Source organism: Odontomachus brunneus, unplaced genomic scaffold (assembly GCF_010583005.1).
Source record: "Odontomachus brunneus isolate Ranch 3 - 2012 unplaced genomic scaffold, Obru_v1 Obru_scaffold_011, whole genome shotgun sequence".
Lineage (NCBI taxonomy): Eukaryota > Metazoa > Arthropoda > Insecta > Hymenoptera > Formicidae > Odontomachus > Odontomachus brunneus.
The window spans coordinates 987791-1013838 of record NW_022639461.1 but is presented as its reverse complement, the minus strand read 5'-3'; the positions used below and the strand labels follow the sequence as shown (position 1 = coordinate 1013838).

Here is a 26048-nt window from a genome sequence, read left to right as displayed (position 1 = left end):
AGAGAGAGAGAGAGAGAGAGAGAGAGAGAGAGAGAGAGAGAGGGGAACGCCGCCGATTTCGCCGGTAAGGTAAATGTCCCAGTAATTGAAACTGATTCTGTAATGATTGAAATATTCACAATATATATGCATTTAATATTTCTAAAAAAGTCTTTGAATTTTTGTTTAAAGGCTTTGATCTCTTTTTTATCTTAATTTGTAATATATTGAGAAAAAGATGTTTGATATTTGTAATTACAATCATATAGAGAAATAATCATTATAAATAATGGCCAAGAAAATTATTTTTTAAATAAATTCTATTGTAATAATAACCATATATATTGATATGATTTTACTACAAAAAATATAGTTGGCATAAAAAATAACTAATTTTAATTTGATCAATCATTTTTTCTCATTGTATTTATATAAACGTTAGTTTTATTAGTAAAATTCCATTATTTATTAATAAAAATGTATGATCGTGCTCTTTTATTAGTTTCATATCGTTGGGACATTTACTTTACACGAAAGATAAGCCCGCCGTGAAATGCGTTTGAGAAGGAGACTGATGAGAATCGTCATCGATCGACAGATAGAGATGTTATCAGATTGGAGTCCGCAGTGGCAGACGTTGCAGTGAATAATTAATTAACTGATGGTAACATACTTATTTGATGTACTTGAGTAACATCGTACACGGGGAGAATATTACAGTAAAAATTACAATGCAATTTTAGTAGTTCGGAAGTAAACTGATACTATTACGAAAATTAGAATAAAACATAATACAAATGAACATGATAAGATATGGGCATTGATACTTTCATCTAACCTTTAACGTCGCTTTCATGCATAATTTTGAGAGTTCTTGAAAGTAAGTTAAAATGGAACTACAGTAGAGTACGTTCGAAAAACGTTCGATGTTATTGTTAAAGTTAAATCGGATTCTCAATTCATGAAACTCGAAGATTTGCGCATCTAGAGACTGAAATCACGCCGAGCGACATTAACACTAGCAGTCTCTGTCTGTGAGAAACTAATGTCAAGAAAGCATAGTTTGTTGTTGTAGCTTGCCTTGCTTCCCATTATCCATTAAAATCCATCCAATTAAAATATAACAATCCTCAATTATATTAATTAACAGCCGGACTACCAACATGATTTATTAACAGGAGTGCTAATGAATCTTCCATTGATCACGGCATTACATCGAACTGTTACGATTTAACGGCTGGAGGAGCTCCATAGTGATTTCCGGCGGTTAATTTTGAACGCGAGGGGTGTCGCCAGTTTCAGCCACCTCGATAATCGATATCCTAATTTATAACGTAACCATTGACTCGACATTCGATCGAAACATACCAACCAAGTACAGTATGTTAATGCGTTTATCTAGGTTGCTCAAATATTAAGTTCGTCGTGTAAATGATAAGCATTAACACGGCGCTGTTCGCACACTGTTTGGCGGTTTTATACTCTGTGTGTACTGGTCGTCATTACGAGCGACATAGATAAAATTACAACGCGATGTCGCGACAGAATTGATCGCATTCTTCGTCAGAAATAATCGCCGGAGATTATCTCTCGCGGTTGCGCGCAATGTGGGTCAGAATGCGAAGCACAGATATAATATGATACTCGACCGAAAATTTATCTCCTGGTCCTTGATCTTAATCAGTTATCTGGCTTGTTTAAGCTGATACTGCCGAGTCCTAATTATTAATAAGATTCTAAGTATTAGTAATTATTATTAATAAGATATTGATTGCCATGCTGCGTTACATAACTTCCCGAGTTCAAATTATAATTTTACTTACGATCTCAATATTTCATTTAATGTCTACTTTGATAATCTGGAGCGTCCTCTTTTGAATCTATTTAATTTTTTAGCTTTGTCGTGAGACTTTTTTTTAGACTATTTCGTAGCACTTTGTGCGCTTTCTGTCACTTATAGAGGTGCTAAGTTAGACTTTTTATGTGTATTAAAATCTCGATTCGGGTTATTAGGTCCCAAAAGCTCGGAATTTCGAGTTTGAGTCGAAATTTCAATCCTATTTCGGTCTTTATATATTCCATTTAATAAGACATTGTAAGATACCTGATACCATTGTAAGATACCTGAGATATGTGAAAAGTTTATTTGTGCGTTTTGATTTTGTACGTTTTCTGCCATTTATAGAGACATTAAATACGACGTCAATTCCCATGTATATTAGACACTGATCCTTTTGCATATACAGATGTTAAAAAATTTAGCTAAACTGGTAAATTTACCAAAACTGGAGCTAAAATTTGGGCTTCTAGAAATCAGTTGATATATATAAGCCAGATAACTGATTGGGATCAACTTAATCAAGAACATGGAACAAATTTCTAGTCCGCTACTTCTCGATGCCGTCGTTATCGTCATCATAAACGACTCCTCGGCGAACGACGTCAAGAAGTACGCAGCTTAATTGTTGGATCGGCGTGGGCCGGACCGGGCAGGCTTTAATTAAAGGCACGCACTGCACGCACCCTCCCAGACCTAAGTAGATGTTTATTACGCGTCTCTTCTTGAGAGCCTCCTCTCTTTCTCTCTCTCTCTCTTTCTGCGCTCTCCCGTCCGCGTCTATTTACGGTCGCTCTCCCGTAGACGCCGCGACGGCGAGACTCTGCCTTCGTTGTTCCCCAGACGCTTAATTGTCCGCAATGAGTAAGCCGGCCACGCGTGCTTTCCGGCGAGCCGCTAATGCCGCGGCATCTTCCACCGGTGCGGCGCCGATATAAATGCGGAATATAAATAGGAAGCGGCTTTTTGTCGACGATAAATAATCGAGGAGGCTCTCATGATCGCCGCGTCCCCGCGATTAACCCATTAACTCATATACGCCGTGCAAACAGGTTTGATGGCCCGATAGAGTCTCGCGCGATGTATACGCCGCCACCGATGCTTCCGATGCTCCGTCGCGCGCGCGAACTTGGAATCACCATTCAATATCGTTATCATCGGTCGGCTCCGAGAGAGACCGAGTCTCAAATTAAAGTGCACTGGGCAAGACTTCGTTGCTTAATTGAATTTCGACCGCAACGCTTTAGCTGCCGTTATTAATTAACTTCGTAATTGAGAGCTCGAGCTCGTTCGAGATTCTCCCTAAAGAGAAAGTGGTTACGTACTTATTAAGGGATACATACACGAAAAAGAAACTTCAGTTCGTGGAACTGAATCTCTGTTCTCCGGGGACCAGGCGAAAACCCGCTTATAGGAACAGAAAGATTCCTATAAGTGACTTCTATTTAGTATGTGTTTGCTGTTCCGTATTATGTATGCTGTTCCGAGTCATTTTAGCGGAGTTCTAACGCAACCGATTATTCAGATGAATGTTTCCGGTCGTGATAATAGAGATATCGTCTGTGTGTTGTCGAGGTTTAGACAAGGATTCGAAAAGAAAAGATCCGAACAGATACATTCTATGGGAAGTTTAGTTATTCAGCCAATTGTGTTCTCGGTTATCTCAAGCAAATTTCAACTTTTCGTGGTCTCTAGTCGTTGATAGTACAATTTCTGTTGGTCTGGTTAGTTTCGCGTAGCAAATGCATGTGAGCCGTGTGCATCAGTTAATTTCTGATATAAAAAGAAAAAATTAGAAAAATTCTTACAAATAAATTTTTTGCATACTTGCATACTAATAAAAGAAAAGATTTTTAGGAATCTTATCAAATTTCTGTCATCAAATTAAAGAGTAAGCAGTCAAGCGATTTTGCAAACTGCAAATCTAGAAAAAATGCAAATATGAAAGTAAACGAGAGTACCCTTTCTTCCTCTCCTCTCTCTCTTTCTCTCTCGTACTACAAGCATACTTACATTTTCCTGGATTTTTAGTTTAGGTTTAGGTTGTGCTCTCGAATGTCTCTTAAATTTAGATAGGTTTTCAATTTCGTTAGGAAAGAAAGTGTTCGTTTCGACTGTTAAGCCACAGGAATTAAATCGCTCAAAATATGTGAGAATACACTATCCGATTTGCACAATCTCGCGCGTTACATGTTTTATTATCGCGTGATAATCCATCATTCTCGCTACAACACGACCGGACGCCTTGTCTTGGTTGCGCGGCGGAGGGAAAGAGAGACGGCGCACGACGCCCAAGCATAATTATACGCGGAGCGAGTAAGCGGCGCAAATGTCCTTTCAGCGAGCTTATAAAAATGCCTGGTAAATAATCGCTCGCGAGTCTCGACGCGGCAAAAAACGAACCCCTTCTGGCGACGCGGCACTTAAGGCTACGCCCGACAGTACCTCGAGTGTCCCGCCGTTCGAGGACTAGAAGTACTTGCAAACGACTCCTCGACGGTCTTCCGAGCATTCCGAACGGCTACGTTACAATCGGCTGCATTAACGTTTTGTCCCGTTGTCGCGACGAACGGATTGAATCGTCGCACTCGCCGCGAGGATTCGCACGTTACCCCTCGAGCGTTTCCCCCCTGGCGTTTTTCCAATGAAATCACGCAGAGACACCGCGGATAAACGTGACAGAATTAGGTGAATTTCAATACCGATCTCGGCCGGACGGTCGTCCGCAACGGCATGCGTTTTCGCACAAACTAAACTGAAAATTCGGAAAAATGTAAGTATGATTGTAGCACGTGCGCGCCCGCGGCAGAAAGAAAAAGAGGAAGAAAGAAGAGAAGGGACACTCTCGTATTACTTTCATACTTGCATTTTTCCTAGATTTGCAAAGCTATTTGACTACTCTTTAATTTGATGACAAAAATTTGATAAGATTTCTAAAATTTCTTTTACGGGAACAATTCGGGCCACAATTCGTCTGAAATAATTAACTCGCTCTACCGTGTAGACACACACACACGCACGTACGCACACGGATGAGCAACCGATGCATAATACATGCGAAACAACGTGGAAAAAAGGATTGAATCGCCGTTCACGAACGGACTTCGCACGGTTAGGTAAGCGATTTATCGCACATGCTTCTCGCATGAAGGTCCCTCGCCCCATCTACTTGTATTATAGCTTTCTTGTGATCCTTTTTTCTTACGATTCTTTTCTCGCTCTCCCTCTCTTCCCCTCTGTCTCTCTCTTTCTTTCTCTGTTTCTGTGCCTCCGTCGCCTCTCTTTCTTCTCTCTCAACACGCATCCCGACTTTTCGACGACCCTGACGGTTTACGTAAGACCAGATACCGGCTCAGTCCTTTAATGCCGGCGAAGCCCCGACCGAAACGACGAAAGATCAGTCGATGGATCATGTCGCGTGTCACACCGGTTCAATTTGGGCCTCCATCACGATGATAAAAATAATGGTCACGGCGACCGAATTACCATAATGAATCATAAGATATATATTTCAAGATTTATATAATCGTATAGCATTTCATATGCACAATGATATCGGTGTGAGATAGTCAGCTGTAAGTTCTCGAGCCGAAATCCTGTGATCTTACTCTTTCGACATCGATATTCCATTTAACACCTACTTTCATACTCTCCAAAGCCTATATATCAACCTCTTTTTCTTCTATCTAAAGTAGTAACTTGGAGGTCCTCTTTAGAACCTACAAGCAGCACTTGGTGCGTTTTCTGCCATTTAGAGGCGCTGAGTAGGACTTCAGTCTCCGTATGTGTGTTAAACATACACTGGCCCTTCAGAAAATATAGTGAGAGAAGAGAATATCTAAGAAATAAAACAATATTTATTCGATATGAGTACAAATAACATATTTGCTTAAATCTTTTTATTTAAACAGGATAAACAATTGTTCCTATGAAAAGCTAAAGCTTAAGAAAATCTATATTCCTTTATCTATATTTTTTTATTCTTTTATTTGAGAAAAATATTATGTTTAATGCTTTAGATATAGAATATTGTGATACACACACACACACATGTTTATAGTATTTTTAAATATTCTTTCTCTCAGTGTGCAGGCGTTAAGGAAGTTCAGATCGAAAGTGGGATTGAAATTTCGAACTGACTGTAACGTCTCGCATTGTCGAAACTTCCATGTTTCCTCCGGTTGTCCTCATTACGTTTGCAGGATACCGCGCGATAAACGGGACAAATTGTTCAGTGAGCGTTTAAGTAGCGACGAAGTAGCCCGCGAATTGGTCGCGCGAACGTAGCCGGGTTAAATTATCGCGCTGGGGGTTAATTTATGGGTCCCTTTGAATATCTTTTAGATTCGGGTTAATTCGACGTAACAATCAATTAAGTTCACGAAATGCGCGCACGCTCCTGTGGGAATGGCCTGGAATATTCGTACGACTCCATTAGGGTCAACCGACGAAATTTATGGGCCTCTTTAATAAGTGGCACTTACGGCGTTAAAGTCATCATCCGATACTCAATTTTCGAGTAGTTTGGGCCCTCTTTTAAACCGCTCGTTCCACGTGTCGTCTTTGGTATGCGCGGACCGATTGCTTAAGATTTACGCGCTTTGTCACTATTACACGTTTCGTCATTTCCGCGGAGAGAAATGTCGACATGTTGTTGCCTAATATTTTCAACGCACTTTTCCTCAATGTCTTTGTACAGCGATAAACCGCGAGATGAGAGAAAAGATTACTGGAAAACACACTTCTGTGAATCACGTTTTAGGATGTCGTTCTCTTTAACTTTCGTCCATCTTTTCTTTTTATTTCTCAAAGAAGCTCGCCAAGCTGCTGTAATTTTTTCAGTCGCGCTCTTCCAGCTCGATTTTCCTCACGTATCCTGCTGCACTGTGCCTTACTCCCTTTACAAGGAAATGATACGTTACGTGAGTAAATTACACAGCCGCGGTAAAACTTGTCATTAGCGTGCGTGCAACGGGCGCGCAAAACTATAAAAGGTGCTTCTCTTGCGCTCATCGTTAAATGTGCTAACTATAGGCGATACACAGCGGGAGCTTACTCAATAATTACTCTTTATATATTATTGATATGCCTGCCAGAGAAAGAGAGGGGAAACTCGCAGCAATATTAGGTATCGGTTAAATCGATAAATTCCTTCACTTTTCTCTTATAATTAACGAATCACTAGCAAATAATAATAATCTTAATTATGCAGTATCTTCGCCCGTCGATAGAAATCTTATCGGTGTTACGTTTCTTTTCGTGCAGCCCCAAGCAGAAGTCGCGCTCACGAAGAGGAAGCGCCGCGCGAGTTCGGAACTCATCCCTGTTTAACGAAACCCCGCAAGGACAAGTGACGACATCTGCGGCTGTGTGGGAAACCGAACTTTTCAAATTACTCGTACCGCACCGAAATTGCGCTCACTGAAACTGGCAGCGTGTTTGCGAGTATTATTATCTCGGACAGAGAGAGAGAGAGAGAGAGAGAGAGAGAGAGAGAGAGAGAGAGAGAGAGAGATGCCTGCGTGATGTTTGCATTTCGCGAAGCGCCGAAAGTTGCCGTTGAAAAATAAGAGTAAGGATTAAAAGAAGGAGCCGAATATGGGCAGGATATGTGAATTCAAGCGGGTTCTATGTTACGTAATTCTTAATGCGAATCTGCGCCATGACATCTTCGGCAGGAGCGTCGTCGGCGCAACGCAACAGTGCCGTATCGAACGCGCCGCCACGCCACGTGCATTACCATATTTTTCATAAGGTACAAATCTCTCGGACCCCTTCGCATCCGTGCGAATCCCTCGCAATTCAAACCGAAATGGTCAGAGACGGGGCGAGGTGAAGCTGAGGGGGCGCGGCCGAGAAAAAGAGGTGCAATAACAGAAGGACCGCGACTTTTTCCCCCGCACACGTACATTGTCATTTTTGCGGAAGGATAATATTCGAGAGCGTCCGAGGAATCGTGCGCGATCCCTTCCTTTAAAACGCGGGACCAAATCTTCCTGATTTCGCGCGATGAAATATTCCTACACACGCAGATAAATGTACGTGCGGGGGAAACGTATGCTATACACATACACGGACTTTTATCTTTCTCTCTTTCTTTCTCTCGTAGCGAGCGACTGTTAATGACAAATATTTTTAGCAGCCATGAGATATACATAAATGCATCTGAGGAGTTGACGGGTTTTTCGTTTCAATATGTACCGAGATAAACGTCACTACTTTGTCCGATTTGATTTCCGTTCTTTATCAACATATCTACAAAAGATATTTATCGACTCATCCGCGTGTCTCGTTTACTTATATAAAGCAAGAATGCGGCCGGCGTAGCAGTAGGTAATCAATTAAATTCTGACGCGCACATTAACGTCCACTCGATTTCGTCCCTGGCAGTATTTTAAGGTACACTGTCACAGCGCATACAAATTACTTAAGACCAAGAGGAATGTCGCGAGGAGGGACGCGAGTCGGCCGAGGTTACGGCCAAGTGAGACTTGAGGCTTGAGATGACGAATTAAACGGCAAGCACGACCTCCGCGCTTTTAACGAGATTCAGAAGTCGTCGGACGAGTGTTGGGATTTGGCTTTCTCTCCGTGCGTGTACACGTCGTGTGTCGCAATTCTGCAACGACGACTTCACGACGCGACGCACGCGGGATAACTCCCACGAAAGCGCGGGCCTCCGGATTCCAAACGGGCCAGCGGCGGAGCTGGACCGGCGATTTTGACGACGGATATGTGCAGCCGGCGGATGCCTCAACGTTTGCCAGATCGAGAATTACTAGGTATGTAGGGAGCAGACACGTTCGTTTCTAGGAATGCGTACACCATGACTACAGATCACCTGAGGAAACAGTAACGATATTCCAACGGGTGAATTTCTGACAGCTCGGAAAGTTCATCGTCCGCCAAATTAGAAAAGCTCCCAACTCCAATTTTTCACGAAATTGAGGTATTTATTTCGTCCGACATGTTTTGAGATTCTGTATCGTTTCAGAAAGCTTTCTCAATCTTGTTAAAAATTGGAGTTAGGAGATTCTCCAACTTGGCAGACGATAAACTGCCCGAGCCGTCAGAGACCCATCCGTTGGAACATCGTTGCTGTTACCTCGGACAATCTATATAGTCGTGGCATACGCATTTCTAGAAACGAATGCGTCTCTGCCGCAGAATATCTAGTAACTCTCGATCTAATAAATGTTGAGGCATCTATGACGCCGTTTGTACGAGTTAGACGGCGCGCGTATAGTCGGTTACACAGATCGGTTTGCTTTTCTCATCATATGAAGTTGCAACGCTTCAAGTTGTCACTTAAAAATGTTTTCGTGAATGTTAAAAGTTATTGGAAATATTTCCCAAATATGAATCTCGATTAAGGGGAATTGTATCTCGAATTGGAGCGCCGATATACATATATATATATATATATATATATATATATATATATATATATATATACGAGTATATATATATCAGCGCTTCAATTCTTGGGATATAGTTCTCTAGTGGATGCTAGTGGAAAAAAGCTATTTTCCGGCGGAGTGTGTATATACGAGGAATACGAAAAGGACAGCGTGATTGGTTAGTGACGAATGTCTTTACGTTATCGACGTTTTTGTCGAGTGCAGCATCCCCTTAAGAAGTCGCACTTGCACCATTACGACGTCAGGGCTGCGGCTGTGACTTATAATATTCGTCGTCAAGACCCCGCTTTGCAATATGGTCGTCTATGCATGCGCAATGCCCGCAAGAGCCGTGAAATGATAATTCGACTCCAGATCGAGGAACGATTCGAAATTAATCAAGCCACCGGCGAACCGTGGCGAACGTGCCGTTCCGAGAATAACTATTTTAATTCAATATCCGCCGACTCGATTCACATCGAGTCAGTGTCGTCTCGTCGTGGGTCACGACGATATATGGCCCCTAAAAAATTTCTCCATCGTGTCGGAGAATGCACGGATTTAAATTTTCACGGTGCCAGCGAGAGAGCCTGTCCGTGCGATTGAAAGGGACACACAACTCGTCTGCGATACAATCGACCATAGCCGGTAAATATCGTATGTCCAAATTTACCCGTCTGCGACCTGATGTAATCCCACATCTCTCGACATGAGAGATGTAATCCCACATCTCGTTGCTGGAACAGATCCTTCAATTTTTCTGACAAACCGATGGACCACGCTTGTGGTACATTTTCGTGAGTGTGTACGATATTGAGAGAAGTTTTGTGTTAATAAATAATCGGTCGCGAAAGTCTGACAGTATTGTCAACTGTCACGACAAACTGAAAAAAAGAAATCTGAGATCGACTTTTTCAAACTAATATATTATTCTCTTTTTCCCTCTCTATCTCTCTCTTTCTCTTCATTTCTGCCCACGATATTCGCTACAGCTCCGCGATAGAATTGTTTGTCGATACTGCGGAATTTACACATTTCTACCCATGGAGCGATTACTTTGCATCATCGAGCGGGAATGCTACGGGAACGCGTGCACAGATCTGCGCGTCGCGGCGTTGCGCCTCAAATAGAGGCATTTAACACGCTGCTCTGAATAGCCGCACGTCGCGGGAGACACGTATATCGCGGCACGTCCCGAAGCGGAGTGTCAACCGGGCGAGTACCTCTCGGGGAGTCTCTCGCCGCGCGTAATTCGTGCGGACGAGTCGCGAGACGCCGGAGCGCCTTTTTGCAACGACGATCGTCGCGCGGTTCTCGCACACCTCCGACTATTTTGCACCGATTAGGGTGCCTCGGTATCACGACACCCGATACCTCCAATGGGAGATAACGTGGCATATTGTCGAATTATCGCAACAAAACAGACGTACATATGTTGTACGGAGGATTGCATACTGCACGCCTAGCCACTCCCTAGCCACGTCCTAAATTCTCCGAGAGAGTTACTAAAAATTTCTGATTAAACACATTCGTCTCTAGGTAGTCAAGGGTCGTGACTGTTGATTACTCGAAGAAACTGCAACGATGTCAAGCAGCTGTGACACTTGTGGCCTGTTCTTTTTAGCTGCACTACTGAACTGGTGCAATAAGTTAAAATGGAACAAGATATTTTTTCTCACTTTAACTTATTGTACCAGTGTACATCAGTGTAGTTGAAAATAAGTGCTTTTATCGTTTTCTGATTACTAATAATGTTACGATTATTCCTAACCCGTGAACGTTACTAATAATGTTACGATTATTCCTAACGCGTGAATAGATAACTGCGTTTATAAACGTATACAAAATATCGACTTATCCACTAATCTGTTCTTTTCAACCGCTAAACTAGTGCAATAGGTTAAAAAAATAGGTGAGAAAAAAATATGTTTGTCCCACTTTAACTTATTGCACCAGTTAAGCAGTGCAGTTAACAAGAACCACAAATGTCACAGTTGTTTGACATGATTGCAGTTTCTTCAAGTAATCAACAGCCTCGATTCTTGATTATCTACAAATGAAATGCTTCGAATTAGGTTGAAAATTTTTAGTAACTCTCAATTAGGACACGGCTAGGGAATGGCTAGGCATATATGCAATCCTGTGTGTACGTACATACTCACGATGCAGGTCCCGATCGGCGATACGTTCAGCGAGTCGCGCGCGTGCGATCAAAACGCACGTCGCCGCGGTTCAGCCGATTTGCCTCGTCGAAGATTCCGCTCTCGCGTGCAAAATCGATTTAGAAACGCGATAGCGCGAGCGCGAGCGCGCGCGACGCTTCGATTGCGTTTCCGAGCAGCGCGGTTGCTCCATTTAGATCGTGTTATACAATACGGGCGCCAAGTGACGTTTTATTCAATTTCCAGTTAGTGCGATATGATATCCGTACGTAAAATTGATTATAACTTCGTTTTTAGTAAATCCCCCTCCTCCTCTCCCGGACGCACGATAAATTCTATATCGAAGTGATATTTTCACCACTCACGTTAAAGTCACTGGACATTCTTAATTTGTGAATGGTGCTCAAACGTGTGCTTGTCAATCTCTTCATGTACCATCTTTGTAATTCGATTGTAAAAGCGCGCGACCGAATCTAAGTGAATTTGTTCTCCAAGAGGACAAAGCAAACGTTTTTAAGTACCCACTCATACCGTGTCTATATAACTTACGAATGTGGAATGCTCGATTGCTTCAGCGAAATGTTTCAAGAATCGTTTTACAGAATCGCTATGGCTATTTACGGGCCTCTTGTCAAAATACATAAAGCGCCCCAGAAATGTTCGCCTGCAGTTTCTTGACGAAATTTTTTTTCATTAAATCTCGCTACGATACTTTACACATACATAACATACCTTTGGAAAATTTATACGCGTTTCTCCGATAAAAGCAGTTTTCGTGCACCGAGAGAAGAGACATCTAAGAAGTAAAAAATATTTCTTCGGTGGATGTTAATAACGCTTAAAAACAAATTATTTTATTTAATAGAATAAAATCTACCGCTTTCATGTTATTAACTTTTAGTAAAATATAAATATCTTATTTCTCAGATATTTTTCTCTCAGTGCAGCGCTCTCGATATAATTCCCTCGCGAGTAGAACACGCCCCAAAAACATGTGCATACACTCGTAGAGAGGAAAGTTGGTCGTAATTTTTCGAGTTTGAGTATTTTTTTGAGTTTGCAACGTCTTATCCAAATGTGAAAACTCGTTGTTTTTTAATGGGAGCATATTTCTGTTAGACAAGACGGAGAGTTCGCAAACTTCTCGAAAAATTATCGCCAATCTTTCTGTTTACCAGTGTGCAGTGAGTTGCAAAACGACTTAGACAGAATAAACTTCAGAGCATAGCCGATAGTCCAATGAGAGAATTTATTTTTGAATAATTTGTCCTCTTATTGGACCATTAGCTGTGCTCTGAAGTTTATTATATTTGAACTTGTACAGTCGCGGACAACAAAGTTGATTGATTTAAACTTTTCACACGATTCAATTTCTGATGTACTCAGAAACTGTACACAGTGGAAGAAGTACATGGTGCTTCGCGACGATGAAGCGCGCGAGCGCAGATGATTCGGCCTCAGCAAAAATTCGAATCGTGATTAAGGAAGTCGTCGTAAATACGGCATCGCCACGAGTTGCTGTCCCGAGGGATCGTCATGTCAGCCCGCCGACGAAACGTCGCTTCGGCGGAAATCCGGACCTCGCGCGGCCCGGAATGATATTTCGCTGGATTGGCGGGTTCCGCCAGAAGCGATCGACTACGCCGGCACGAGTTCGGCGTATCCGTTTCTACGGAGTTCGAGGTGTGATCGGAATATAATCGAATTCGCGCGCGAATTATCCCGGCGTCTGCTACGCCGCAGTGTCGGACAAGTTCGGCGGTGCCGTGCATAACAATTCGTCTCGTATTTTCGGGCCGGCCACCTTCCGACGACGTTCCGCGGGGACAGCCGGCATACTTCCAGCGACGTTCCTCTTCATCCCCGTACCTGTTGATCGTCGTTAAATCGAAGGATTTCTTTGTGCGTCGCAACGAGTCGAGCGCATCTTCTTCGATTTCGCGACAAAAACTAGGGGGAGGAGAAGAAGTCGCCGGAGAAATTTGTCACGGGTACTTCGGGAGATCAACGAGATCGGGTTTACCCCTTTCTTTTTTCCTCGAACGTGTTCTGTTGCGAGAATACGGTCTATGCGAAATCATCTTTGTATCTCCCGGCGACGTTTGCAGTCATCGTGCTCAAATTGGCATGATTACTTCCACACAACTGGCGCTTTATTTAATTCGTCCATTACACTTCATTAATTTGATATTCATAGTGCGAACGTACAAATCTAAAAATTCATGTGACACGTCGCGTATATCGAACGGTATGAGTATTATATGATGTCAAAAATTTAGATATTAAAAAATGTAACGTCTACACGGAAAAAACGGCATGATTAGTCTATACATGAATCTGGTTATGCTAACTAGACTCGAAAGTAAAATATGGAGTAATTAATTATGTGGCTGTTGTACATTGAACGGCACGAGTATAGTGTCAAAATTTCAAGTATTAAAAATACTTACACGGAAAAACAGTGTGGTTGGGCTAACCAGATTCGATAGTAATATGCAGAACAATTAATTATATGGAAATATTTGAAAAGCTTATAAGGAGCGAAGCACGGATGTCTTAGTGCCATTAGATATTAATAATAGTTTTTTAATAATATTAATATGATAGTGGGAGGATAATATGTTCAGCATGTTAAACGCACGTATCGGAATTTTTTCTCGATCATCGTACGTGGCGAATCAACCTTCCATACTTAGATCGATCCTTAAGTCCCAAACTTTTATATATATATATTTAAAGTTTGGGACTCAAGGATCGGTCTAAGTATGGAAAGTTGATTCGCCATGTACGATGATCGAGAAAAAATTCCGATACGTGCGTTTCACATGCTGGACATATTATCCTCCCACTATCGCATTAATATTGTTAAAAAACAGTATTAATATCTAATGGCATTAAGACATCCGTGCTTGGCTCCTTATAGACCTTTCAAATATTTCTGTTAGTTAGACAAAAGGAGCTTTCTATAATTTCAATTAATTATATGGTTGCTGCAACTACAGAGCAATTCCTGAGTTACAGTGACGATATCTGGTTGCTCCAACAAGAATATATCCATAGTAAATGTCACCCTAATTGACTTCTGGCTGCCACAATCAGATCACGCGCAATTATATGGATTTAGTAATATTGATGTTCCAAAGCAACTAAGTTGTATCACATTACCATCGCATAAAAATAACCAGAATGATGCAACTATGCTGTTCATAATTAAAAATATTTTTCTGTGCGTCATATCTTTTTGTCCTGTGCACATAAACAAAGTCAATAATTAACGTCAATAATTTTGGCTCAATAATTTTGCAATAACACAATGACGGTGGACAATGCCTGAAGCGACGTTTTATCCAAAATTCCTTGCTTTTTGTACTTAAAAAAAATCACACGATTTTCATTTCGAACTGTCAGTGGTCGAGAATGCGAGACAACTGAAGCACGGAGGGATGTTTGCGCGTTCCACCGTAAATTGCACACGATAGAACGCGGCAGACTCGTGATACGTGCAACGTGGAGGAACACACACGCACACCTTTGGTGTTTCTAAAACGAAGTGAGAGATGACATTTGTAACTTCGTACAATGTACGAAACTATCGCGCGATCTACGGCAGCGATAAGCGTATCTGCGCTGTGAGGTATGCGACAGTTCTTATCATCAGGCGTAAGCGAAACACATAACAGGTATAATCACGGTGATTGAACCACGCAGACTATCTAATCACTGGCAAAGGGGATTCCCGAATGGCCCGCGAATTTCTAGATAAATTCACGAAGACGCCCGCACGGTGACGAATCTGATACGAGCTCGATCATGAATATAATCGTTAAAGTGAACATCTTTTCGAACACATATATAGTCTAAATTAGATTTGTCGATGACATTAGGAGTTTCTACTTCGTGACGCTATTCATGAGTTTATCAGCGATAAGTTATAATCCCCGAAACTATTCCTCGGCTGATTAAATCGACATGAAACATCAATTCATCCCTCTTATCACCATTTATTCGGTAATACCGCAATGGCATTCACTCACGCAAGTTTTTCATAAGGAAACAGCCAGATCTCCTCGAATCCAACTGGTCTTATAGCCGAGATCGGAGCGCCGTTTCGGAGCACCATTGCGGAGCACCCGGACAGTACCCGGAGCGGGAATTTCGCAGGAGCGCCAGTAATTTCGACGGTTCGGGCTCGGGGACCAGATGGTCCGGTCCCGAAGAAAGAGAGGATCGGTTTACTCGAGAAACTCACCTCGGATGCTGTCACCAGGCCGTTCGCCGCGATCAGCAGCAGGAGCAACGCACTCTTTAGCAACACACGGTTCTTCATCTCGTCGTTGGTCCCCCGCGGCCAAGGAGTCACTCTTGTCGACCTCTTCGCCCTCTTCCTGACTGATCCTCCTCCTCTTCCCTCTTTCTCGATTCCCTCTTCTCTCTCTATTTACGTATCCCCCTTTCTCGTTCGCTCGCTCGCTCGCTCACTCTCTCTCTCTCTCTCTCTCTCTTTCGTTCTTTCTCTCTCTCGACCGGCACCACGGGACACCACCTCAGCGACGGTGCATGGCGAGAGACGAGCGAAGGAAGAACGATTCCTCCAAGGACGTACGGCTGCCCTCTCGTCCTGCGGATAACGCTCGTCGGGAGAGTCTCTCCTCCTCGATGGTCCGGCTCCTCTCGCGCGGACGTTCGCGAGCGCGCGGGCGGACGGAAGCTGACGGACCGACCGGGGCCGGAAACCGCGGCACACGACCGGAACTCTCTCTCCCTCTTGCTCTTTCTCTTCCAATCTCTTTCCGTTCGCTCTCTTTACTCGCAACTCGTCGGCGAGGAGGCCGCGCGCCACACCGTGGCCAACAACACCGTACCGGCGTTCGGTAGCGTCTGAGAGGCCGAAGCGCGCCGACAAGATAAAACTTTTTCAAAAGCCCCCGTGGTTTTCCCTCTCCCCGCCGTGTCCGGCTCTTTCTCTCTCTCTCTCTCTCTCTCTCTCTCCCCCTCTCTCCCTTCTTCTGTTCACTCACTCTCCTCGTCCCGCGTCCACGGCCCGACTTCCTCTTTCTCCACGTTGGATTCTCTCTCACGGGAGAGTTCGTCTTTCCCCTCCACCTGCTTCGTCCTTCCTCCCTCTCTGTTTCTCTCTCCCCCTCTCTCTCTCCTTGCCATTTCGCCGACGCGATCTCGCGGCCTCCCACTACTCTCCGGATCGGCACGTTCCCTCTCTCCCTCCGTTTCTTTGATCCGCCGTCTCGCTCTGTCATCTTTCCCTCCCGCCGATCGCCCTTCTCTCAGTCTCTCTCTCTCTCTCTCTCTTCCTCTTTTAACCCCCACCGACAGCACGCGGTGGACGCGCGTCTCCCTCGGACCCACGTCCCCCGGGATCCTCTCCTCATTCCCACCGTGGTCAAAGTTGCTCCCTGCCGCCGCCGACGCCGCCGCCACTGCCGCTGCCGTCGCCGCCGCCGTCGAGCGGCGGGGGAGACCGAAGCTTAGGAAGCGGTCGGCCGGCGGGCGAAGATCACCGTTGCGCGTTTTCACGCCCGCACTCTTCGTAATCGAGGAATGATCGCGATACTTCGATACTTGTGAAAGTATCGAGGGGTTGTCGCTGACATCGGGTGCTCTTCGCGTCGTGATTCGTGCGAGAGCGAGGATGAGGAGTCCAGTCAAATTCTTATTCGATTAACAGATTAAATTTTGGAGATTTTAATTAATTTTGCACACACACATAAGAGTTTGAGTAAAAAGACCGTACTTTCTCTCCACGTCAGTACGATGAGTGAATGCAATTTTTGATAGACGTACCCGTTACCTCGTTCAATCGACTTCTCACTCACGAGAATTATTAAACACAGTTAGTTGCACTTTACAGCCGAATCGATGAGGCGATACCGCAAATGCCAGTCACTCTCGCGAAAACACTCATATCCCATTTTGCACAAGAAATAGTTTATACCACAGAATCTATATAGATAGTTCAACGTCAATATGTCGGATATTTTCAAATACTTTAAAGCGATATGTAATAACGAATTTGAGGTATTCAATCGCTAGGCGTAGCAATCAGAAATAGACGTAATGAAGTGGCCATCAAATATAGAAAACTGGGGTAATCTGTATTGGACTATAAAAGTGCAAAATGCACAAATAACTAATAGTGTTTTCATCTATGTTACGTGTCAAGTGACTTTAATTGAGACGTCTGACTCGCGACTTAATTACCGCAGCAATCAATACTAGAAATTAAAAAAAAAAAACAAAAAGAGTGGAGTCCAAGTAAATATTTGCGCGAAATATTGTGATATTTGATGCAAAATGTGGCTGTGTGTGGTGCATCTCGAGTGTTATCGCAAAATTGCGAAAGATGCGTGTTAAGCGCTTAAGGAGATAAATTTGGTTTGGAAGACCGCAAAAAAGGTATTTTCCTGAAATATTTTGTAGAGAAACGAAGAAATCGAGTAACGTTAGACTTTGCATATTCCTTTAACTTCATTTTAAGAGTATATTTTTATTGTCTAAGTGATAAAAGTGCTCTTCTTTTGTATATAACAAATACTATACATTAGTCTATTTTTTTAATAAAATACGAAAAATACTTTGAGGAAAAGATGAAACTTTTTAATGAAAAGTCATTGTTTTGTCCAAAATGGTAATAATATTGTTTATTCTAGTTCAAACGATAGCTACATCCTTTTTGAATAAAAAAATTTTTGGTTTTTGTATTTCAGATACCTGAAAGGAGAGCTAGGATGCATCGTCCGTACACATTCTTTTTGCACGCGCGAGTTCCTACACTAAGAGAATAATTATCTTAAAATCAACAAATATTTCTTTGATGGATGCCATTAACATATTTTTACTTAAAAATTTAAATTCTCTTTATTTAAATCAAATATTTTAAGATAATGTTACTCTTAGTGTAGTTAACCGAGATACAACATGCAAAAGAAGAGCGTTTCAATCTTTCTTTCTCACTTGGACAATAAAAGTATATTTTAAAAATAAAACTTAAAGAACATATGCGCGAAAAGTTTGACGCTATCCGATTTATTGTTTTCCTAATAAAAATTCCGGAAAAGTATCTTTTCTTGCGATCTTTCAAGCCAGAATACCCCTTTAAGTTATATTTTGCGACGTGTGCGTAAAACGAATTTACATTTCGCGCAAACCGGAGTCAGCCGCGACGCAGCGCTCGTAATCATCGGCCCACGCGCCTTCTCGGGGACGCTGATGAAAAGAGCATAAAAAAATAGCGTTTCCTCGTAGACGCAGTGGGCCTTTCTCGCACCGTCGCGACAACTCGGCTCGGCAACACATGCGAGGGTGATCTTTTTTAAACGTGCCGATGTCACGCAGCCGCTGTCGGTTTCGCGCTCGCTGCGTCCTGCGTTCGACAAACGAGATGCATCTGTTCGCCTCAACCTAGCGACATTCCCGATATAAATTTAGGCCGGATACGCCGTGGCCTCGCGATGTGTGACAATTATCGCGACGATTATCTTTGAAAAAAGCCGAGAACAGTCTACATGTCGCGGAGGAGTGGACGAGCCAGCTACGTGGATATTTCGCATAAACACTTAAGATTTCAAACGAAAAATACCTTTACATGCGATCTGTGGCGATTATAGCGATCTATGGTGATTATTTTCAATTTTATTATATTTCTAATAAGATTGTAAGATATCTTAAATCGTAAAGTCTATCTTGCTAAGGAACGTAGTAAATTTCGTTAAAAACATAGCAAATTTTTAATAACACATTTCACATTTTCTTGAAATATGAATAGAATAGAAGGATAGTCAATTGTATTATAGGCTTCAGAATATCAAAATAAATGTTGAATGTTGTATGTATGTGTGTGTAATAGTAGTACAAAAATTTTGAAATGTAAAAACGATTTCGATCTAGGTTAAATAGAATTAAAAGAAATTGATGTAAGTTTCAGATTATCGAAATAGATGTTGAATGGAACAGTAAGGCTGAAAATAGGATGAAAATTCCGACTGTTGGGGGATTACGTTAAGACTGAAGGAATGTTGGTCGCGATCGGGCAATAAATCTTCGAACTCCCGCTGACGGCGATTAATCTCTCCGGTCGAGAGATTAAGACACACGGATAGCACGTGAACCCCGTGTAAACACGCACGGCGGAGACTCGCGGAAGGGTGCGATGCGAAACGCAGGCTGCTATCATCGGCACAGTTATCGGTAATACCAAAATAAATCTCACCAAAGAAAAACGTAGCAAACCGATGATTTACGACACGACCGCCGGATGGTCCACGATCGCGCACGTGTCTCTTCTTCTCCTCTCGTCCGGCGCCCGTTCGAGAGATGATCGCCCTTTTCTCGCGATTTGCTTTCCGCCTATCTGCCGCAAGAATCAAACACTCGTGCATTTCGTAAGAGATAACGTGAGTGGGTTTTACAAGAGATGCATTTGGAGAGCTCGCTATTAGCGCTATTTAACGCTACCATGCCATTCTGTCCTTGTTGTATATCTAAAGAACAATAAACATACAAGAATATGTAATAATATAATTTTTACAAATGTAAGAATAATTCTAAACGTTTCATTCGTTTGGACCTTCTCCAATATAAAATTATGGGTACGGTCCAACGGGCGCTGCAAATGCTTTGTAGCGTTTTTACTTCTCTTTCTTCATTCGAATCCGAGGAATAGAACAAGAGAGAGAAACGCTGGGCAGCGTTTGTAGCGGTTGTTGGACCGCACCCTATATTACCTTACAGTATACCAGCAATAAACATACGCAAGAACGCAGCGTTGGTAGCGTGTTCCTCGAACGTACCCAAGCAGATATCACCACACGCACCGAATGCACCTGTCGCGGACACCTTCGCGCGACTTTCTACGTTTCGACGGGCTATTATTCGCTCAATTATGAGTTTCTATCTGACAAGAGATCTGACGTTTTCCTTTTTGTCCGAGTCAAATCAATGAAGTTTGTCACCAGTCGATAAAGAACGTTTCAATAAGTGCTGAAAGTGAAGATTATATGTGCGAACTCATCGGGCTTTCAGAAATGTGTTCATTATTCCATAATTATGTCCAGTCATCATTCTAGAAGTGCCAAAATGATAACTAAAATTTCGACCTGGGCTATTTGTTACATCGGTACTGTTTTGATTTTGAGAACCTCTCCACTTGTCACTTTGCATGTTATGTTCGGATTACCGAATTCCGATGTGCACACTGCGACGTCCGCGCTTCATTCATTGCTTTTTAATTGCACGCGAATTGGTAAGAATAAATTTTCGTACTTTTTTGATACTTTTATCTTAAAAAAAAAAAAAAAAACAATGATTATAAGGAAAAATTACCTAATCCTGGCTATTCTTATTGTTTTGATCTTGGAATATTTGTATATTTGAAGATCAAAACAATAAGAATGTTTAGAGTTAGGTACATATCAAGGTGTATGGTATTTCTACTTTAATTTCCAAATTATAACAGCGAGAGTTTCGCCATAGTCGGATCATGAATGACGACAATCACAAGGCGACGCGACAGAATAACAGATTGGTGAGTGACTTTAGCGGAGCGCGATGACTCGTGAGCGAAACGCGCTCTCTGAATTATGTCATTGACTCTAAGAAACTATTTGCGGGGTCAATTTCGTTATCCTCCGAGTGAAAGCTCAGTTAATGTTAGAGAGAGAAAGAGAAAGAGAGAGAAAGAGACTGTCCCTGCTCTTCTTCATCTGTGTCGAACGCGAAGTCGCCAACGGACATTCGATGTTTAGTTGCGTCACAAGAGCTGTGCGAATAGTGGAGACAATTCATAAACTATGATAAATCGCGTGCAGTACCATCCACGCAACTGAATCATTCACAATTGCTTTCTGCTCGTTGATTGGTCGTCATTCATTAACATTCATCAGACATTTACAGGGTATATTTAACCCTCCGCGGTCTGAGTCATCGTCGACATTTCTTTCGCAGCCGATTCACGAAAATTTAGTCACTTCGCGACAATGTCGTGCAGTTTGCGTTTATTTTAATAATTTAGCATCTGATTATAATACAACAACACGTCAATACTATACTCTGATATGTATTGAATATAGCATTAATGCGCAAAAGACTATCAGCATAATATTATCAATTATAACGAAACACAATGTCGAAGTTGCCTCAATATAGAACTGAAAAAGAAAAAGAGTACCTTTTCATATTGCAATGTCGAATTAAGCGGACAAATAGTCGGATTTGTAATCTGGTAAACAACAACCAACAGTAACATTACGTCAATGTTATTTCCCACTCAATACGCTGTAACTGTTACATAGCACACGTATTATATTGAATTTACGTTGTTGAATAGAAAATTGTAACATTGATGTTATGTTCCTGATAGTTGGTATTTATTGGGCAATTACATCGTAGAATAGTGCAACGTGTAAACGAATGCTCCAGACATTGTGCGCATTCTTAGAATGAATATTATCGAAGAGAATCAACTGAACTCGAAATTTTGCAAAAAGAAAAATGGAAAAAAACGAAAGCAAAGGAAAAGCGCACGATGTCTTGGACGTCATGTGTGTGTTCATACGTTCAATTACAAATGTTATTTTATTATCACATGTGCTATCGGTACATGTCATCATTCATATCGTCGTTAGTTGAACGCAATAAACGGCAAAAATATAGCTTTTTCTTTTAACACAACATTCAATCGTTCGTTAACGTGATAATTAACCGCGGGTAAATATAATACACACTGGATTTGCGTCATGGTGGAAAAACGATAAGATCAACGTAGCAACGAAAAGCAGTAAAAATCGTATGTAGTAAAAGATCAGTCGAAAGATGTGTATGTAGTAAAAGATCAGTCGAAAAAATGTTTCTCATCGTTTATGTAAGTACAATTATTTGATCCTAGAACTACACATCTCTTATATTTTTGGCTGCATCTTCGATGCAATCGATACTCTATCGTTTTTTAAGTCTCTTACTAATATTAAACGACCCGAGTGTAACAATCCGCATCTTTATACAGAATATAAGTATCCGTACCTATAACTTTTGCCTGTAAAAATAGGAGCGAATGGGATAACAACATACGAAAGTGTCTGGAGTTTGTTTGCCAGTAGATCATGACAATTCTGCTCCGCAACACATACATATTTTTTAGGGAGATAAATTATTTTCCTCTCACGATTCATCTTATTTGTGTTAGAGAATTTATATGTCTCATGCTAAAACAAAACAATCAACCGTTTGCTCCAGAACATTAACTTCGTGACTATAAGTATTCGTGTTGTTATCTCTTATTCGTTCAAGGACGCGCTGAATTCAGTGCGTAACGAATATAAGTTTATGTATTTTTCTTCAGAGAGACAAAACATTTGTCTTCCGTGATTGTTACTTTACTCGTTTACTCGGTTTTTTAGGCACGACCGATCTCTTACTTTTAGTATATTGAAACTTATTTGTGAAATAACGCATCTTACAGAACAGAGAACTGTGTCGATTCTTTCTAAATTTTTTTATTTATCGAATTTAATATAATTGTGCTCAAAGAATAAAATTTCAAATTGGTATCGTTCAGAAGTATAGTGATAATAAAATTGAAATGATATAGAAAAATCCTACGGAGAATCCCTCAATTTAATGTCGACGTCATCAATCGGTCGTACCTACCGCAAAGAAGCTTCGCTTTATCGCGTGTTAAGTGGCGAAGCGACTTGTCGGATCGCGAGCCACACAGTGCGCTGATTAATTCGACCGTAATAATCTACGAAAGAATCGCGTCGATCTGTTTTGGCGGCTCGCGAGATGGTTTCCCCTCTTACAATCGATACATACTTAGGCTGCAACAGAGGATATAAAAGCTAAGCGGTATGCGCTCAAGTTAATTGGTATTATATAATCACATACAGTAATCACTCAAAGTCACAATAGTACATGTATGCAAACTTGGCAAATTTGCATTATAATATATAACAATCTGTAATTAAATTAGTTTCACTGTTAATCGGGCCATAAACACTCTTGTTTCAAACGCGCAACTTCTCGTTTTTGCCGTTGGAACCAAACAGAAAGATCGGCGTGTATGGCATGTAACGTAATACTACTTTAATTCATGCGACAAACGTGTGTAACCAGTCCTATCCATCCCTATCACAAAACAGAATCATAGTAGGAAACGAAATCTCACTTAGAATAAGTGTATCACAAACGTCATGTTTGATGACCAGATCAATCGTTAGAAGAAACAGCAGAGTGATAAAGATGAGCGTGACTAGTATAATATTACATTTTATCGTTATTACAAAAGTATTAAACTTATGAAATCTACTGCACGCAGTTCGCGATTAGTCGGTTCTTCGAACTTGACTGTAAAATTTGTTCAACTGACAATTTTATAATATCATGTCGCAATATCAATTCATCATATATACATATATATATACATATATATGTATATATATGCGCGAACATGAAATTATATAGTTTAAAGGATCCAAATTACAGCTATTCTATATGAAATACACACTCCATCGTCTATCGTACAAAAGTCGTTAAAAGAGTCGGTGTTCGAAACTCATACTTTCTAAACCAAACGTGTTTGTGAAACTACGGTTTGGCATGTACAAGTGCTCGTGTGCCTTTTTGTGCAATATATAAACGCGATCATTTATTACATCATTATAATTATAATATCGTAACAAATATATGATACGCTGCAGTCCACACGTCATACACGTAATAATGTGATTTTCGTAATAATGAATTTAACAAGAACATTAACAGATCGATCGATATGAATAAGTATTTGTTTTATGAGGTATATATAACAATTTTCTTTTTAAATGCGATGTAAAATATATCACATACGAATGATATACTTCACATCACGACATCAGTCGCGTTAATAACAAAGAGTTATTGATGCTCTCATCGAAGTGTTTCGGCATATAAAGCGATAATACAATATTAGTCCAATCCACAACTTCATAAACTGTGATGTTAAAGTAAAAAAGAATGAGAGAGCGAACTACAAATAAATATTATGTACAATTGAAATATATAATACGACGTATTCAAATGTGACGTAAAATTTTTTGTTCATCTTATAATGTAAGAACATAAAACCATATTATTAATTGCTTATATTAATATTGATCTTATTTGAAATAAGGGTAATACGAACGAAAATATACAATTGCATTAGTCGTTAATTTGTGCTTCTCACTTGTACAGTTATTGATGTCTTGATGTATAGATGCAGTTTGAATTTTTACCGTTGTGGAAGTATTCAATATTTTCATTATAAAATGCCAGTATGTTGTATGTAATAAGTAATTAAGTGCTTACGATTCTTCATTAAAAAGAGTACTAGTAAATAAAAACTAAGTATTCGAGAGAACGCTTTTGATAATAAAATACTGTTGAACACATGTTTCGAGCACATAATCCCACCGTGAATTTTCCTCAACGTATCAGAATGGTGTACTGTATCTTTACTTTCATAATACTGTGAACAATCTTAATGTTACACAGACTATCAGGATCTTGCACTGGTGATTTTAAGCACAGCGTTGTAAATTTTACAATTATTTGAAAACATCCGTTACTTTTCGGGCCTTAAACGCAAGCTTAGTAGTAAACTTATTCTCTGGAATGCTGTGTTTTCATAATACTTTTCGGTTATCATAATTTCATTGAACATTATTCATTATCTTTTATTACAATGCACCTGTTTAGTTGAAAAACACGGTATTAATATAATTGGCATACGATTTTGTTGTGCTAATGTAATAAATGCAAGTCATACTGAAAAATACCTTAATATAATACGACTGTTTGTGTAATTAGATTTTTATATATATAAAAAAAAGGGAAAGACATATTTTTAAATGGAAGAAATTACCGCTATATGTAATTTTGTTCTACCATTTCGACCATATTTTAATTAGAAATATAAATTGTAATATACAAAAAAATACGTAAAAAGGCGTTATTTAATAGTCTTTTCTGTTTTATGGATCACATAAAATTGTGTATAGATAGAGGAAAATTAATGTTACTTTAAAATTAACATGTTACAAAAACCTCATAAACATCTTAAGATCAATGTGGTTAATAAAGCGTATTAAATATTTCTCTTTTTTCGTTGTTAATACGTAATATGCAAATAAAGTTAACTTTGAATAAATGCAAAAATATGTCCAACTCAGTAATAAAAACTTTCTATCTATAGCTCAATAATTTATAAAAAGCTCTTTGTGTGTCTTACATGTGTATAACTGCATCATTTAATGTAAAATTTCGCAACAGCACATGTAGCCGTTCAATGAGAAGAAACAGAGAGTAAGAACAATCTCATTCATTTCATTTGACTCATAGCCTTAGCACGGTATAAATTAAAAGCCTAGAGAAACATAAATTCTTTATAAAGCTTCACCATAATTTGCTTCACCATTGGCTGTTATTTTACACGCTTTGTGTGGAAAGTTGTACATAGTCTGCAGAGGTACATGAAGTAACTCCACAATCTGTATAAAGTTAGGCTCTGCAACAAAAGTGTACGGACAAATCAGCGTTACATGATGTTCTTCTGTAATCGTGCGAGATTTTTTACGTGCAAATTTTCGGAGGAAGAAAGAGAGAGAGAGAGAGAGAGAGAGAGAGAGAGAGAGAGAGAGAGAG

The 26048-nt window shown here is 40.7% G+C and overlaps 2 protein-coding genes across 31 annotated transcripts in view; both read right to left on the bottom strand.

Moving 5' to 3' along the window:
* The window catches only part of LOC116840670 (basement membrane-specific heparan sulfate proteoglycan core protein-like), a 240321-nt gene extending 223955 nt beyond the window's left edge, over nt 1-16366 (bottom strand). For 7 of the 29 annotated variants that reach the window (XM_032807678.1, XM_032807677.1, XM_032807685.1 and 4 more), the window contains exon 1: nt 15628-16364. In XM_032807678.1, the coding sequence (XP_032663569.1) occupies nt 15628-15705 (78 nt within the window). In that variant the 5' untranslated portion in view covers nt 15706-16364. Of the gene's footprint in view, nt 1-15627 lie in introns of all 29 variants that reach the window. The other 22 variants (XM_032807675.1, XM_032807674.1, XM_032807681.1 and 19 more) reach the window with 9 other exon arrangements.
* A 5004-nt stretch (nt 16367-21370) lies between these two features.
* Nucleotides 21371-26048, bottom strand: part of LOC116840673 (uncharacterized protein YJR142W) — a 7023-nt gene continuing 2345 nt past the window's right edge. The window contains exons 5-6 of one of the 2 annotated variants that reach the window (XR_004377395.1): nt 25636-25911; nt 21371-25095 (exon numbers count right to left, since the gene is read on the bottom strand). Coding sequence is in view for 1 of the 2 variants with exons in the window: in XM_032807709.1 (XP_032663600.1) it covers nt 25790-25911 (122 nt within the window). In the remaining variant the exon portion in view is untranslated. Of the gene's footprint in view, nt 25912-26048 lie in introns of both variants that reach the window. The other variant, XM_032807709.1, reaches the window with a different exon arrangement.